The 16567-nt window shown below is 46.1% G+C and overlaps 1 protein-coding gene across 1 annotated transcript in view; it reads right to left on the reverse strand.

Moving 5' to 3' along the window:
• The window catches only part of ASTN2 (astrotactin 2), a 271729-nt gene that overhangs the window by 195871 nt on the left and 59291 nt on the right, over nt 1–16567 (reverse strand). The window contains exons 4-5 of the mRNA XM_048513440.1: nt 15886–15990; nt 10091–10270 (exon numbers count right to left, since the gene is read on the reverse strand). Coding sequence (XP_048369397.1) covers nt 10091–10270; nt 15886–15990 — 285 coding nt within the window. The remainder of the gene's footprint in view (nt 1–10090; nt 10271–15885; nt 15991–16567) is intronic.

Consider the following 16567-nt stretch of genomic DNA (forward strand, 5'->3'; position numbering starts at 1 on the left):
CACTGTGCGTTTGTGCACTTCTGAATTTAAAGATTATAGCAAAGTTTGGAAGGCTGCTGTGTATATGGGAAAGGTCAGCTTTTCCTGGTCCTACCTGCATGGCAACCATTCTGTCTGTCCTTGTTCCTCTGGCAGCCACTTCCCCTTGCAACTGAGGAGCTTTTATTTTTATTTTTAATCAGCTATTAGGTATTGCTGAATTCTCCGTTTTCATTACAAACAAAAAAAACCCCCAAGGTAGTTGCTTTAATTGCAGCCTTTTCCCTGCAATGATGGCTAGATTTTTTTAAAAAAATGAAAGCTAGCGATTCACGTGACCTGAGACACAGATTGCTATGAAATTACAATAGTATCCAAATTGGAAAAGCCCCAGTGGCATGAAGAGGGTAGAGGCTGCAGCCGGGAAACGGTGGTAGGAAAACCTATCAGGTGGAAGCCCCACTGACTGTGTACTTTATCAGCAGCTGGAGCGTCAACCAGGAAGCCACATAAATTTGTCCTAGTGTGGGAGACCCCTATAAGGCATCTTTCCCACCCCTGGCAACACTTGAACATGCTGCTATCTAGCAGGGAATCCTGGAAACACATCACATACTTCACAGAATTGCACTAAAAGATATGCCAGTTAGTTGACAATATGGGGTGTTTCAATGCTGCAAATCAGAACTTCCCAAAACACCGATATATTTATTTACAAGCTGGCACCTCTTTCCTAGAAAATTCATTTTTGCAAGTGGAGGGGAAAATATTTTGTGAAAGAAAATCTCCTTTGCACAGCTGCATAACTTTTCTAACAGCACAATGAAAGGAGGAATGTGGAGGAAAAGAAACCATTGCATATGTTTCGGGAGACATCTGAAATGGTGGACAGCTTTGCTGAGCAAATATATCCTGCTCTTCCAATGCTGCGACTCTCCTAGACGCCCTGTCTGTTCTTAAGCTGAAGATGCCCATGATTTCTGGGGGATTGATTTCTTTGTCCCTAATGGGGACCGGAATCTTGCTTTGACTAATGTGGGCAGAGCTTCCCCGGCAGATTCAGTTCGAATCTGCCGCAGAGTCAGGGCTCTGCTGCTCCTCAGATGTCCAGCAGGAAGCTACTTTCCAGTAGGGGTAACTGGCATTTGTGGTCAGAGAGGCCAGCTCAAATGAGATAATGGGAGTTAAAAAGAACTTCCCTCTGTTTGCTAAAAAGCAGCGATCCAGCACGTAGGGGGTCAATTCTGATCAGACCCACGGAGGAACAAAAGAGAAAGAAACTGGGAGCTTTGAGCACATTACTCTCCGCCTCTCATGTGGTTTGACCATCACAGTCCCAAATGCGCAGCGGAGACGCAAAGCTGGCCACACGATCTAGCTGGCCACGGCAGGCTTTAGCTGCCAGACTCTGCAAGAGTACACCCGTTGCAATGCAAAGGGCAGCTCCCACAGACCGACAATTCAGATGAGCATAATTGCCTGGCCTGGAAACGGCTTTGTCTAATTGCTGCACGGTCTTCCCCGCTGTCCCTTTGATAAAACATGCCGTTTATGGTGCTTTCTGTCGGTTTTGCATTTCGAAATGCCTGCTTTTATGCGCTGGCTACCGGCCGCCGCTTCCACCCGGCTGACGAGCCAGAGCAATATTGTGTTTTTATAAATAAGCACTTGCCTCGCACGCCGTTCCGGAGAGCCTCTTTTGTAGTAAATATACCACTACAGAGAGCGTTTTCGAAAGCCGTCGATTCGGTTAAGTGGACTTAAAGCCCGGTCCGTTCTGCTGACGGAGCACTTGACTGCCTGGCTTTAGCCAAACAGCCACATCACAGTTTAAGCTAAGACTAGGCCATCTGTTCCCCACTCTGGTTGCAAGTACAGACTGGGGGGTGGGGTGGGGTGGGGGATTTAATTTTATAATGCATTTGTGGCTCATAGAGGCTTTACGAAAAATCTGCCAGGAGGGAGGGTTGGGTAAAGAGGGGAATTCTCACTCACATGCATATCTGTTTCTCTTGGCATTTTGGGGTGGGGTTTTTTTGGGAGGGGGACAGATGGACAAAAAGCTGTGATCCCAGGTGAAGAATGCTTTTCCTGACAACTCACAAGTCGCCGCGAGATCCTTTCTTTACCTGTATCACACTGTCTTTTAGTGGACTCAATACCACCCACCCACCCCCCACCCCGCCTTTTTGAGAAGAGGGTAATGATTACTTTTGAATGCAGGTGCCAAAGAAGATAAAACCACATCATTAGCAAGCTACAATTAAAAGTTTGGCGGCATTTTTTTTCCCCTCACCACAAGACGGAGCATGCTTGATGATGACCGGCACGCTCGTTTCAATTTTTTTTTCCTCTTAGGAGGTTGCTCGATAAGAGAAAATTGATCCAATTAAAAGTGCATCGGGAAATGGCTTGTCCCTGCTATATTAAAAACGCTCCGTCTCCTCTTCTTTCTCTTTGGCGGCAGGGTGGTTTTCAAGGCCTCCAAAGAAATTATATTTGTTCTTTCCCGTGCCATTAAGAGATGCAGTAATTGCAGCAGTGGCAGCAAATAGACAGCATTTCTGAAGGTGTGCGGAGGGTAACTTCATGACTCTGCTTGTCAGTTTCCCCCCATCCCTTCCTGATCATGGGAACTTTCAAAGCAAAACGTTTTAAATATCGCTTTCAAAATTAGAACTATGCCTGCCGTGACTTTGTTTTACATGGACTCAGGTTTCTGCATCTCAGATGTTTTTGGGTTGGGCGTGATTTACTTTAGACTCCTGGCAGCGATGGACGAACTCAGCTTATTCTTACAGAATCAGAGCAACTGTTCATCAAAGCTAAGGTTGTGAAACGTGCGGTCTGGGGGTCAAATCTGGCCCCTTGAGAAGGCTTAGTAGGCCCATGATCTAGCTGAAACACTCCCCCACCCAACTCCCAATCTGGCCTGATGAGCCCTTTTCAGGTTGTCGAGCCCCCCCCCCCCCCTTCGCCCCGATCTGGGCTGGCGACTCGGCAGCCAATCCTCTCCCGTGCAAGGGTGCCCAACCAAATCACATTTCTGTCATATCCGGCCTCTTAACAAATGAGTTTGGCATCCCTGATCTAAATTCAGGGTTCTCTGCTCATTGGCAGAGCCTTTCCAAGAACCTGGGCGGAAAACAAGTAGCAGCAAAAAGCTCTTTCAAAGTACTGCCCACCTGAGGTCCTTCGTAAGGGGAGCCAGCGATTGGCTCTGGCACCTTCTGAATATAAAGCATGCACATGAATTGCTTTCTTTAACTGTCTCTTGGATAGCCAGCTTGCCCAGGACCTGCAACCTGTTCTATCACCATCTACTTGGCAGTATGCTACCAAGACTGGCAGACTCTACTCTGGAAAACTGTGTTTGATTCCTCCCCACCTCTGAGTGGTGGATTGAAATCTGGTAAAACAGGTTTGTTTCCCCTCTCCTCCACATGAAGCCTGCTGGGTGACCTTGGGCCAGTCACAGTTCTCTCAGAACTCTCTCAGATCCACCTACCTCACAAGGGGTCTGTTGTGGAGAGAAGAAAGGAAAGGAGTTTGCAAGCCGTTTCGAGATGCCTTGCGGTTGAGAGAAGCAAGGTATAAATCCAAACTTTTTGTTTTGCCTGCTCCTCCACATGAAGCCTGCTGGGTGACCATGAGCCAGTCACAGTTCTCTGAGAACTCTCTCAGATCCACCTACCTCACAAAGTGCCTGTTGTGGGGAGAGGAAGGGAAGGAGTTTGTAAGCCACGTTGAGTCTCCCTAAAGGCAGAGAAAAGTGGCGTATAAACACCAACTGCTGCTTCTTCAGTGTCACCAAGTTGGGTCTGTTGGCAGTGGAACAAACTACTGGTGCCAACCTTTGCTTCTGCCTGTTCTCAGTGGGTATATTTGCTAAACCAGCAACCCTCATTTTCCCTAGAATACCAGGCAATAAAGATTATACTGTATTCTGCCCACAGCACTGAGCTGTCTAAATGCTGTCCATCTGACTACTGAACATTAGTTTACAAGCATATAAAGCTGGCTTATATGGAGTCAAATCACATAGTTCAGAATGGTCGGCTTCAGGGATCTACAACTCACTAACTCCAACCCTAGACAGCTGTTGTTTGGGGGGACCATCTTTGGGAAGGACCTGCTGCTTAGCCACAGAGATAGAAATCTTGATGGCTGCCTTTCTCAGTGAGGGGGAGGCTGATTTTTTTCTGCTGCTATATTATTTCCCTGGGAACTTTGCCGCTCTACGGCTGGAACAGCTAGACGGTGAAGATTCCTTTTTACAACAGACAATTTCAGGGACTCCTTTCCTGCCTAGACTGTCCTGGCTACACTCAAGTCCTCCAACAGGTCTTCCAATGTTCCGTATTTGCTCGCACATGGCCTCTCCACTCCTATGGTTGACATCCTATCTCTGGATCCTCTTCCTGCCATCTGACTGAAATAATTCTTATCTGTCCCGTCCTCTCCTTACAACCAACCTCTTTGAGGTAGGCGGGGCTGAGAGAGTTCTGTGAGAACTGTGACTAGCCCAAGGTCGCCCAGCAGGCTTCATGTGCAGGAGCAGGGAAACTTATCCAGTTCACCACATAAGAATCCACCACTCAGGTGGAGGAGTCAGGAATCAAACCTGGTTCTCCAGATTACAATCTAGAAGAAGAAGAGGAGGAGGAGGAGAAGGAGGAGAGGGAGGGGGAGGAGGAGGAGGAGTAGTTTGGATTTATATCCTCCCTTTCTCTCCTGCAGGAGACTCAAAGGGGCTTACAATCTCCTTGCCCTTCCCCCCTCACAACAAACACCCTGTGAGGTAGGTGGGGCTGAGAGAGCTCCGAGAAGCTGTGACTAGCCCAAGGTCACCCAGCTGGCATGTGTGGGAGTGTACAGGCTAATCTGAATTCCCCAGATAAGCCTCCACAGCTCAGGCGGCAGAGCTGGGAATCAAACCCAGTTCCTCCAGATTAGATACACGAGCTCTTAACCTCCTACGCCACTGCTGCTCCTAGCCACTACTGCTCTTAACCAATGGGACAACAGCACCCTGTACTTCCCCAATGGGACAACAGCACCCTCAGGGACCATTTCAGGTCTAGAAAATAGTGTGGGCGGGGGTGAGGCAGGGTAAAGCCTTTTCTTCACGCACTATGAAGTCCTGGCCTGACTCAGACTGTGAGCCTACAACTCACATCTGACCATGACATGGAGTGGTGATCCCACACCCAACCTGTGACCTTCATAATGTGTGAACTGGCTCATGTGATCAAAGATCAGCTAAGAGCGCTGGCCTTAACTTCTCTTCCCTGCAGGTGTTTTTTTTTTTCCTGGACCATTTTATCTCTAACCTGCTTTTCTGACTCTGACACTGTCAATTGGGTTGTGTTTCTAGCCAGGGCTTCTGCAGGTTGCAGCTCACATCTGAATTCCCACATTAATTCTGGACCCTTTGCCTGCACGCCTGTCATGAATAAAAAAATCTTTGCACCCTTGCTTAATGTGATATGGGTTGCTTGCTGTGCATACAGATGAGTCTGAGACGAGTTTATCGGCTGGAGTGAAGGCTATTGCTGTCCAGGTAGCTGAAGTAGGGGAAACCTGTTCTATTCATCAGTCCCTGGGGAGAATCAAAATAGGGAAGGGGGCGGGCCCTGTCTCACCTGTGAAAATTTGCAAGCTCTCTAAACAAATTCTATTACACTTTCCACCTTCTCTGATGAAAGAAAGTCTAGTGAAGCCATTTAAGAGGCCAGCAGAGGACAGGTTCAGTTGCAGGCATCTGAAACGTTATTTTAGAGATTCAGGATTTCCCTGGCTCCGTGGTCTTTTTAATCATTTGCCGAGCCCTCGGGATAGTGTGGCTCAAACGCAAAGGAAATCAAAATCTCCCATTTTATTTCCTTTTCACTGAAGGGGAGGAGGGGAAAGAAAGCATAGGGCTTCATTCTTTGAAAAAGCATCCTATTTGAAGATTAGTGGGTACCTGCAACATCCTCCATGAAGCTATAGGAACGGTCACCCACCCTTTTATCCTCACAACAGCCCTTCGAGGTAGGCTAGGTTGAGACATAATAACTGGCAAGGAGTGAACTTCATGGTTGATTTTAAGCCAGGTCTCTTTTATACAGTCCCATGTACATAGTTCTCACGGCGGAGGTATATGTGTAGCTGGGCCTCCAACTAGCCTCCAGTAAAGCACCACATAATTTGATTCATAGAAGCAACACCTTCCTCCAGATAATTGCAAACTGGCACGATTCATATTTGTGCAGAATCAGCGGCTGGACAGTTGATGCCACCTTCCCAGAGTCATGTCCAAAGAGATGACTAGCGGGAAGGTGAGGTTCCAAAATGTACTTCAATTCCCTAGCAAAAAACAGGAAGCAAGAAAAAGCTAAGGTTTTCCTTTTTTGGAAACAAAACATAGTGACAAACTAGGAAGGACCGCTCTTTAGAAAGAAGCAGCCCCTGCAAATTTGGCAGCCACAATTACTTTACGGAGCTCCAATCTGGGGAGCAAAAACCGCTGAGAAATTAGAGAGTGTTCAATCTTTGTTTCTTCGTCGTTTATTGGGTCTTCCAAACTCAGTCACGTACCAAGTTCTTTGTTTAGAAACCGGAGCCAAGACAATTTTTTCCCGGGTTTGGCTCTCTTTGGCTCATTCCACACATGCAAAATAATGCACTTTCAAACTGCTTTCAGTGCTCTTTGAAGCTGTGTGGAATGGCAAAATCCACTTGCAAACAGTTGTGAAAGTGGTTTGAAAACGCATTATTTTGCGTGTGCGGAAGGGGCCTTTGTTTAAATACTGGCTTCGCCTTCATTATAGAGCCCTCCCGGGCAGTCTCACATATTTTCTGTTAAGCGACCACTTCCACTCCACCTGGCACACCAAAATTATCAAGCAAATAAACAACATAGGTGTATCTTTTGACCAACTCCTACTGATGGACGAAAGACAGGCTTTCGGAGTTTTGAAACAACGTACTCTTGACATTGAAGGGCAGCTTCTCACAGCTGGAGCCTGCAGAACTTGTTCTCCCACATTTTATGGCATTTCACCACCATTGCCGGGTTTTATGGCTAAATATATGAGTAATTTAACCAATCCACATCTCCGCAGATATTTTATGCTTGCTCGGCTAAATGTGTTACCGACTGCCCAAACAAGAGGCAGATATCATGGCATCCCACAGGAGAACAGGACTTGTTCCTGTGCAGCGGGCCTACCCGAAACAACTGAACACGTGCTCCTTCATTGCAAAGATTTGGCAGTCTATCAGTTGCTTTTTCTCGAGGCCATCTTGAAGAAATTTTCAGTGAGATCAGACAAGGAAATAGTTTCACACCTGCTTAGTGACCATCATCCCCACACTACTGAATCAGTTGCCAGGTTTTTAACAAAGGCACTTGGATCAAGAGTGAAACCTTTGTGTAAATTTTAGTCAATTGGTTTTAACATAATCTGTATTTTACCACTCTTTATATGCCATTAAAGGTTTTGTATTTGTTTGTATTTGTAAATTTGGCAGCCCAAAACTGCTTCCTGAGACTGGGATACTGGCCCGATTCTGGCAGCTGCCCACAGAATTCAAGCCACACCGTCCACTCCTTGCTATGTGTGTGTTTCTTTAAAAAAAAATTATTATTATTTTTAAAGCTCCCTGGAAATTACACAGTGAGGAAGATTAATAGCTTGGAAGGGATATAAACACACCTCCACAATATTTCCTACTCTGCAGCAGTACTTGCAAGAGCAAGCTGTCATTTATCATTGTTTAAGAATAAAACAAACAGGCACAGGGAGTGGTGAATACATTTTTTCAAAGTAAAGGGGGGAGAAAAGGCTTAGTTGTGGGGGGAGGTGTACTGGGGGGAGTGGAGAGCCAGCAGGGAGGGGGTAGAGAGTGTTGAGCCGGTATCTGGTTGCCCCTGCATTTCGTCACACAGAGAAGCATCAGTGGCATAGTGGTTAAGAGCAGGTGCACTCTAATCTGGAGGAACCGGGTTTGATTCCCTGCTCTGCCATTTGAGCTGTGGAGGCTGATCTGTGGAATTCAGATTAGCCTGTGCACTCTAGCACACGCCAGCAGGGTGACCTTGGGCTAGTCACAGTTCTTCTGAGCTCTCCCATCCCCACCTACCTCACAAGGTATTTTTTGTGAGGGGGGAAGGGAAAGGAGTTTGTAAGCCCCTTGCAGGAGAGAAAGGGGGGATATAAATCCAACTCTTCTTTTTCTTCCTCCTCCCCTTGATCGTAACACATAGCCAAATCCTAAACACCCTTACTCAAACACTACTCCTCTGGAGGCCCAACCTGAGGATCTCAGAGATTTAAGCCCCAGCTCCAATCTGCATCTCCTCTCCCCCTTAGATAGGCACAACTTTTTGACTTCATACTTCATATTTCTGAGACCATAGATTTCAATTCTGGCTCCATATGGGATGAAACATCCAACTGAATGTTGTTCCAGGCTGCATCCTGCCTCGTTTAAAGGTACTAGTGACACATAACACTGTTACTGCTATGACATCCTCCTTCAACCACAGTTTCCACATTCAAAACTAGATAATGAGGTTAACTGTAATGGCTCTGCAGTAGATCACCAAAGGGACTGGCAAACTACGTGCTCCCATGGATCCTGCAGGGGGGACTACGAACAAAACCATCGTAAGAGCAGAGTTCGTGTGGATTCCTCGCAGCCAAAGTAGTGCCGAACCCAGAAGTGAGGCTGGATTAAGAGATCCAGGGAGCAGGATTATATGTTTCTTAAAAACTGAGAGGATTTTGGGGGAGTGATTGGGCCTTCCTGAGGCTGAATCATGACACTGCTCCAGTCCAGAATTTGTAGGCAATGCAAAGGGTGGCAAAATCCCTGGATCTTCAAAAGTGTGGCAGCAGGCCACCAGAGTGCACTGAATATGGGACACTGGCCTTTTGCTGCCAACTGGGCTTTTGTTAGAGCAGTGGTGTCCAACTGTGACCCTCCAGATGTTCATGGAGGGGCTGATGGGAATTGCAGTCCATGAACATCTGGAGGGCCAGAGTTGGACACCCCTGTGCCAGAGCCTCAAACTGATCACATTTTTGTCCCCCCCAGGAAGCTCAGTGTGGCATACAGAACCCACTCCCCGACCCCTTTCATCCTCTCAGCAGCTCTGTGTGATAAGTTACTCCAAGCAAGGGCAACTAGTCCAAGGTCGTCCAATGGGCTGCACGGATCAGCATGGATTTGAAGCTGGATCCTCTCCCTTCCTGACCAGCATGCAAGCCCCTGCATCACTCTGTGTGCTCTTAGCTCAGTCCCTCCTCGAGCATCACATTAGTTATTTCTGCTGCTTAAGCAGATGCAGTCTGACAACGAACTGAGCAACAGGAGTTTGGATTGAATACAGCGTAGCATTAGGCCCTCATGCTCCCCTTATTTTTGTAAGGACAGGGCAGAAAATAGGCGAGGATGGGCAGGCAGCACAGCTACAGGCTGCTCCAGTTTTCTACAAAGGAGGCGGCTAAATTGGCAATGGCGATAACCAAACTTTTTTCTCCCGCCCCCCCCTTCCCCTCAATATAACCTAATTGTATCACTTCAAAGTCCCAAAGTTTATTACCCTGCTTAATGATGTGTCTTGTTATTTATGGCATGGCACAATGAGCCTGCCCTGAATTAATATACTTCCTTAAAGACCGTCATTGTCACAAGCAATAAAACGAAACCATTCCCAGACAGCTCAATTATGTCACATTGATAGAAACGGACCCAAATCACCCGCGGCGATTTGAAAGGGGGGGTTGGCGAGCAGATGACATGGAAAGCGTGCTCGGGCTCAGAGCCGGGACAGTGACACGGGGGCCCCCGCAGGCAAGTGCAAAGCGTGCAGGTGGACGCATGGGAGGTAAGAGACACATGCAAGCAGGGGCAGGCTGTGGTGGCTCCCCAGGTAGCTAAGGTATACGTGGCTAAGCTGTCCCTGGCTATATGACAGTAAAAAAGATGCACAGTCTGGGTTTGGGGTTGTCCGGGGTCTTTGCCTAAGGAGCACAAAACGACTGCATAGGTGTGTACGTGCGGGGTCAACAAGGGAAAAGGTGTGCGCATTGTCTGCCCTCCGCTTGGAGCCACTTACCTTTCTGATACTGAAACCACAGCTGCTGTTGAACCCTCTTGCTTGGGAAGTGGATGACGCAGCTGAATTCAGAGCCGTACAGGGCCTCCGCTATGTAGTGGGAGCCGTACTGCTGGATGAAGGTCAGCAACTCTTCCCGGCTGCTGTCCTTGTTCAGGATCTTCAGGGTGTTGGAAAATCCTGGAATAGAAAAGCATGGGCAAGATTATATGAGAGGGGCAGAGGGATGGGGCGGCATTTGGCATTCGCATACACCACTCGAGGCCCCCAGTGTGAATCATTCCTCTTGAATTTTGATTTCTGCATCAGGATGTGCCCTTGGTGTTAACAATGCGCAGAGGTGCTCTTCAAATGACTGAGTTCACAGCATGCATCACTCATCACCAGCAGTCTCCACTGTCAACAAATCTACCCATCCTTCCCCCGCTCCAACCCAGTTTTTGGCAGGTAGGCTGACTATAGAAGAGTTTGGTTTTATAGCCATTTTTTCTTAACTGTTAGGAGTCTCAAAGTGGTTTACACACTCCTTGTCTCCCTCTCCCCACAACAGACTCCTTGTGAGGTAGATGGGGTTGAGAGAGTTCTGAGAGAACTTTGACTTGCCCAAGATCACCCAGCAGGAGTAGTGGGGAAGAGTGGGGAAACAAACCTGTGTGTTTAGAGTCTGCTACTCTCAATCACTGTAACATGCTGGCTCTCTAAATGTCAACATAACATTTATTTTTGAATCACAACAAACCAGAAAGTTTTCTGCTGTACCACCAACACCAATCATTGCTCTAACCTCTCTTTTTTGTTTTGTTTTTGGTGTTGATGTGCACTGCTTTCCTTCCCCAAATGGCTTCTGGGATAAAGCACTGGAGGAGGAAGTTGGTGAGTCTTCTTTGGGCTGATCACCATCTGTTGGGCTCAAGATCACACTCACAATCAAATGCATGTGTGTGTAACTGAGCCCTTCTGCAACAAGGCAATAGCTACTGCATTCACTCTGACAGCTAATTCAGTCTGACAACTTTTCACTCTGACAACTAATTCAGTCAGCTCTACGACCCTTCATTTATCCTAACCCCCAGGGTGCAGTGGTGGACATCCTGTTTGGAAATTGGTATGGAATGACACCACTCTAATAACCAGTATGAAACTACAGTTAAACCTTGCTGTCGAGTTAAACCTACAGTTAAACCGTCACTAATCATATTTTGCACTGTATTGTCCCTAAACATGGAAAACCTGGACTCAAGTCACAGCCCCATTATGGACTTATAAAACAGCCACCACCAACTCCTTCAACAAAACCTGGAATACAAAATGACCTATCTTACAAAGTTATTAGAAAGTTAATGGGAGGAGTATTGACCAGCACATCATCAATACTCAAGTATTGACAGTGAACATCAGAACAGCAAGCACGTTCCCCCATGTTTCTGTTGTTTTTACTATGGCCTATATCAGGGGTAGGGAACCTGCGGCTCTCCAGATGTTCAGGAACTGCAATTCCCATCAGCCTCTGTCAGCATGGCCAATTGGCCATGTTGGTAGGGGCTGATGGGAATTGTAGTTCCTGAACGTCTGGAGAGCCGCAGGTTCCCTACCCCTGGCCTATATCAAATGCTGGTATACGACCACCATTATTCTTGGTTTGCTGCCTTCTCTGACTTCAGTGGTCACTAAATCATTATGAAGACAGGGACATAACAGTGCTGCTGTCCCAAGTCCCCACTTCTTGAAATGGTCAACCAGTGTCTCCAAAAAGTTCACAGTGTGATGTCAAAGTGCTGGCCCTCCCCTGACATTGCTCCCCAGGACCTGGTTTCCAGAGACATACCCCCTCCCCTTCCTCTCCCTTTCTCCTTTTCCCTCCTCCCCTCTTACCCCTTTCTTTCCACCTTCCTCTGCCTTTCCTTTTTCTCTGCTTTTTTTTGCTCACTCATTGGGACATTCGTGTATTATCTACATCCCTATAGGACAGTGGTGGCGAACCTTTGGCACTCCAGATGTTATGGACTACAATTCCCATCAGCCCCTGCCAATTGGCCATGCTGGCAGGGGGCTGATGGGAATTGTAGTCCATAATATCTGGAGTGCCAAAGGTTCGCCACCATGGCTATAGGATCATTGTGTTTGCCTCTTGGATTAGCTAAATTGATTAGATTGCTGAAAGGTTTTAAATGTTTAGGTGTTTTATGCATATGTATTTTTATAAGTTATGTTGTAAGCCACCCTGAGCTGAAAGGGGAGGAGCGGCCTATTAAATCTAATAGATTAAATTAAATTAAACATGGAGGTTCCATGTAGCTATCAATAACCCTCCCCTTCATGAATTGAGATATGCTTTTTTCCTTATATTTATGTGAGGAAAAGAGAATTCAAGCTTATAATTCAAAGAACTTGGTAAACCTATAATTACGTTGATATTAATAATACAATATTTTAGTGCTGATTAAAAAGAAATACAACAACCCTAGTTGGTGGGGAGGGGGGGAGTGGCTTCTGCTGGCACCAGAGAAAAAGCAGCACGGTTTGAAAAGGACACAGTGCTCACCCAAAGAGTCAGTGGAGCTCCTGACTCTTTTATATATGCTTAATTTTAGCCTTCAAAAAATTCAGCTGTTATACTGATTTCTAAGCTGTGTTTCTAAGCTGTGACATTACTGATGATGCTTCCAAAGATATCCACATCCAGTGGTGGGATCTAAAAATGTTAGTAACAGGTTCCCATGGTGGTGGGATTCAAACTGTGGCGTAGCGCCAATGGGGCTGGGCGGGGCACGACGGGGGCGTGGCCAGGTATTCCAGGGGCGGGGCATTCCTGGGCAGGGCTGTGGCAAGGACGCAGCCGCTGCGCCGGTCCTTGGGCGGGAAACAAATGCATGCAGACGCAGACTGCCACGCATGCCGGTGCACCTCCTGCTAGACTTCTTCAAGTTCTGCGCGCTACTGCTGAGAGGAGGGGCGTAACTAAGGCAAAAATCACATGGCAAAATCACCAATTAGTAACCCCCTCTCAGCACACACAAATAATTAGTAACCCACTCTCGGGAACCTGTGAGAACCTGCTGGATCCCACCTCTGTCCACATCCTCTCTTGAAGATCCTGATTATTCAAGGCACTCATGGAAGAAATCCACAAGTATGAAGCCGTAGAGGAAGGGCAGACATGTGAAAGAACTGTGTCTTGCGGATTGGCTAACAAGAAAATTAGGAGTAAGTTGAGCATGAGAAAAAAATCTACATCTGTATTAGGAGCATTGGGAAAATGGCCAGAAGACAAGAATCCTTGAACCTTAATGCCCTATACCAGGGGTAGGGAACTTTTAACACTCAAAGAGCCATTTGGACCCATTTTCCACAAGAAAAGAAAATACTTGGAGCTGCAAATAATTTTTGACTTTTAAAATAAAGATAATACTATATATATTGGGGTTTTTTTACCTTTTACTCTGCTCATTCTGAGAAGCGCATGGATGCGTCCGCCCTGCTGCCTGCAGGGCAGGCAAGGATGAAGCCAGTGGCTCGGCTTGTGGAGCCGCAGTGCAAGAGCAGAAGAGCCGCATGCGGCTCTCGAGCCACAGGTTCCCTACCCCTGCCCTATACGATAATTACCCCCTGCAAGGCACTTTACATTCAGGAAGTTGGGTAGCTCTGTGTGGACACTCAGTAATCTATTCCTATCAGTCAGAGAAACATGAAATTGGCACCAGAGGCATGTAGAGTTCAAATGAAGATGTAGATGTTTATTTATTTACAAGGAAACTGAAGTAAATCAGGAATGGTTTTAAGCCAAGAATCACATTAATAATTGCATACAAAAAGCTGGTTCAGATAAAATACTTGTTTACAAGATGTTTCAGGATTTTTAAATTGCTGTTACAAGGGTAGCATTGGTCACTAACTCCAGTGACTTCAAGTTTTTTACAGTCACGTAGAAAAAAAACCCCTATCCTAATCCTTAAGAGGTAGTTATTTTGTTGGCTGATTCCGCATGGGCCAAAAACAGCAGTGTGAAAATTATGTGAAAACAGTATAAACGCTTTTATGCCATTTTAAACCCTTTTACACCATTTTCACACCATTTTCACACTGCTGTTTTTGGCCCATGCGGAATCAGCCATAGTTCTGAAATATCTAATTCCAGTGCTGACAAGACTTAATTCCTCACTTTAGTTAAGTGTAACCAACACATGTCCTAAACCGCTAACTCCTAGATTATCTCCCTTACCTGAGGCATCTGTTTCACATGGTGCTTACCAGAGAAGGACTTGTGATTTTCTTCCAGAAAACCTAATTTTTTCTCTATTTACACTTCAACCACACACAGGAGCGTCACAGTCCCATGTCTGGATGAGTTCTCCTCAGATAAAGTAAACCAAGTCACCTCCCATATGTTCCTGACTAGGAATTGAGGTTATAGGGAGAAGCCCTTCTGACTGCTCCACCAATCAATGAGGCTCTTTTTATGGGCACATGAGAGATGCCATTTTTGGTGGCAGACCCACAATTATGGAACAACATCCCCAAAGAAGTGTTCCTGCCCCACTCACTGTCAGTCTTCAGGATACAGTTGAAGATAGTCTTACTTAATACTGCATTTGACTGATTCAGTTTTTATTTATTGGTAACCCCAACTGGTGTTTTTAAATTGTGACCTTTTATATAAGAGTGTGTGTGTGTGTATGCGTGTGTTTTAAATATATATTTATATATATTGTTTTTATTTTGTTTCTAAATTATTATTTTATTTATACTGCAAGCCACCTTGACTTCCTCAAGGGAAAAAAGACAGCTAGTATATGTTTTAAATAAGCAAATTAAAGAAAACTTTTTTTAAAAGGGTCAGGCGTGCATCTCAGAGATGTATGTTCTGCAAACATCCTGCAAGCTGGTCAACTAATGTGTAAGACACATCTCGTGCTGTTTAGACATTGACCAAATATGCACAAGGTGTCTGGCACGCAATGGGGGCGAATGTCTGACTCAGCAAGATTTCTTGTTTGGACCTATTGTCTGGAGTCCTGCTTTCACATTCTATTCTCTCTGAGGCAAGTGCAAATTGTAGTCTGCAAACTTTTAGTGCAAATTTTAATCTGCTAGAGCGGACAGATTTGCCAGTGAGCACAGCTTTGCCCCGGACATCTTCCCTCTCCCTCACAGCACCATCCCTCTGCCCATTTGCAGGCTCCTTCCTGCTTCCCTAAATGCTCATATCGATATATCAATATATCAATGTAATAATAACAGAGAGTTGACTTTTGCAAAGAACAGTACAAACAGATCTCTTTTTGGCTCCATCTCACCTCTCCTGTTATGCTTCCACCCTCTCTGATGGTTGGGACAGCTTTTAAAAACTTTATTTCCAACAAGCCTCTATTTTAAAACATGCCTCTCTCCTCTCTTCTCTTGTAGCACTGGCAGCGAGAGAGCGAGTAAGAGAGTATGTGGAGGGAAAGGGGGGCAGAGAATATCAACTCTAATATTGGGACTACTGAGTGTGATGAGATCAGTGCCTTTAAGGCTGTTGATGGGCAGAATTAAAAGAACTGGGAGAAGCAGTGATCCAGCAGAGTTCAGCAGACAAACTATGCTGCAGGCTGTGCACTGCCTCCTCCATCCATAAAACCATAAACATTCTGCTCGAAAAAAGGCACCATTAATTCCAATGCCCTAATAATATCACAGTTATATGCCATAAACCCATCAAATCATTCATCACAGAGGAAGGGGGAAAGAACAATAAGGGGGAAAGGGAAGCCCGCTAGATGGACTATTGCTAATCACTGCAACATGGTCACTCTCACCTGCCAAGAGGGCAATGGTACTAAGCTTCACTTTGTACAGGTTGCTTCGCACCCTCCAGTGCTGCACCATAGGGTAACCCATGGCTTCGTCGTACCGAATATCACCTGCAAAGAGAGAGTTGGGGTTTAGAAAGCATCAGAGGGGAAGAGGTGGCTTCAGAAGGGAATGTTGGTTTTGCCGAGATTGCGTTCCCCAATGCACATTCCAGGGCTAGGGACACTGAAACAACAAAGATCACAACCCCCAACAATCTCGCTGCTGGAGTTCTGAGCGATACTGACAGCAACGGTGAGGAGGCAGCTGTTTCTGCCACGGGCAAGCCGGTGATGGAGCTGTGTCTGTCGGGAGCGATCGCGCTTTTTGAGAAGTAGCATCATTTAAAGCAGCACAAAACCAGGAAGTTCTGCTAGAGTGAATTATTTCTAAGACAAAAAAATGTGTGACAGCCAACGAGTGACACAGATAGCAAGGGGGGTCCATATATTCCCAATTAGTTGATCTACAGATGAAAGCAAGGAATGAAGGAGACCGCATGAGGCATGTCTAAAAAGGCAGCAGGAAGTGCTTCGAACCAGTCGCTTACTGCAGCACAAAATCCCGTAAACAGTCTAGTGCCTCAGATGCACAAAGAGGATTGTGAACATCTGAACACTCAGAGGTTGAAACGGAAAAGTAGATGTC

The sequence above is a fragment of the Sphaerodactylus townsendi genome, linkage group LG12 (assembly GCF_021028975.2).
Source record: "Sphaerodactylus townsendi isolate TG3544 linkage group LG12, MPM_Stown_v2.3, whole genome shotgun sequence".
In the NCBI taxonomy this organism is placed as follows: Eukaryota; Metazoa; Chordata; class Lepidosauria; order Squamata; family Sphaerodactylidae; genus Sphaerodactylus; species Sphaerodactylus townsendi.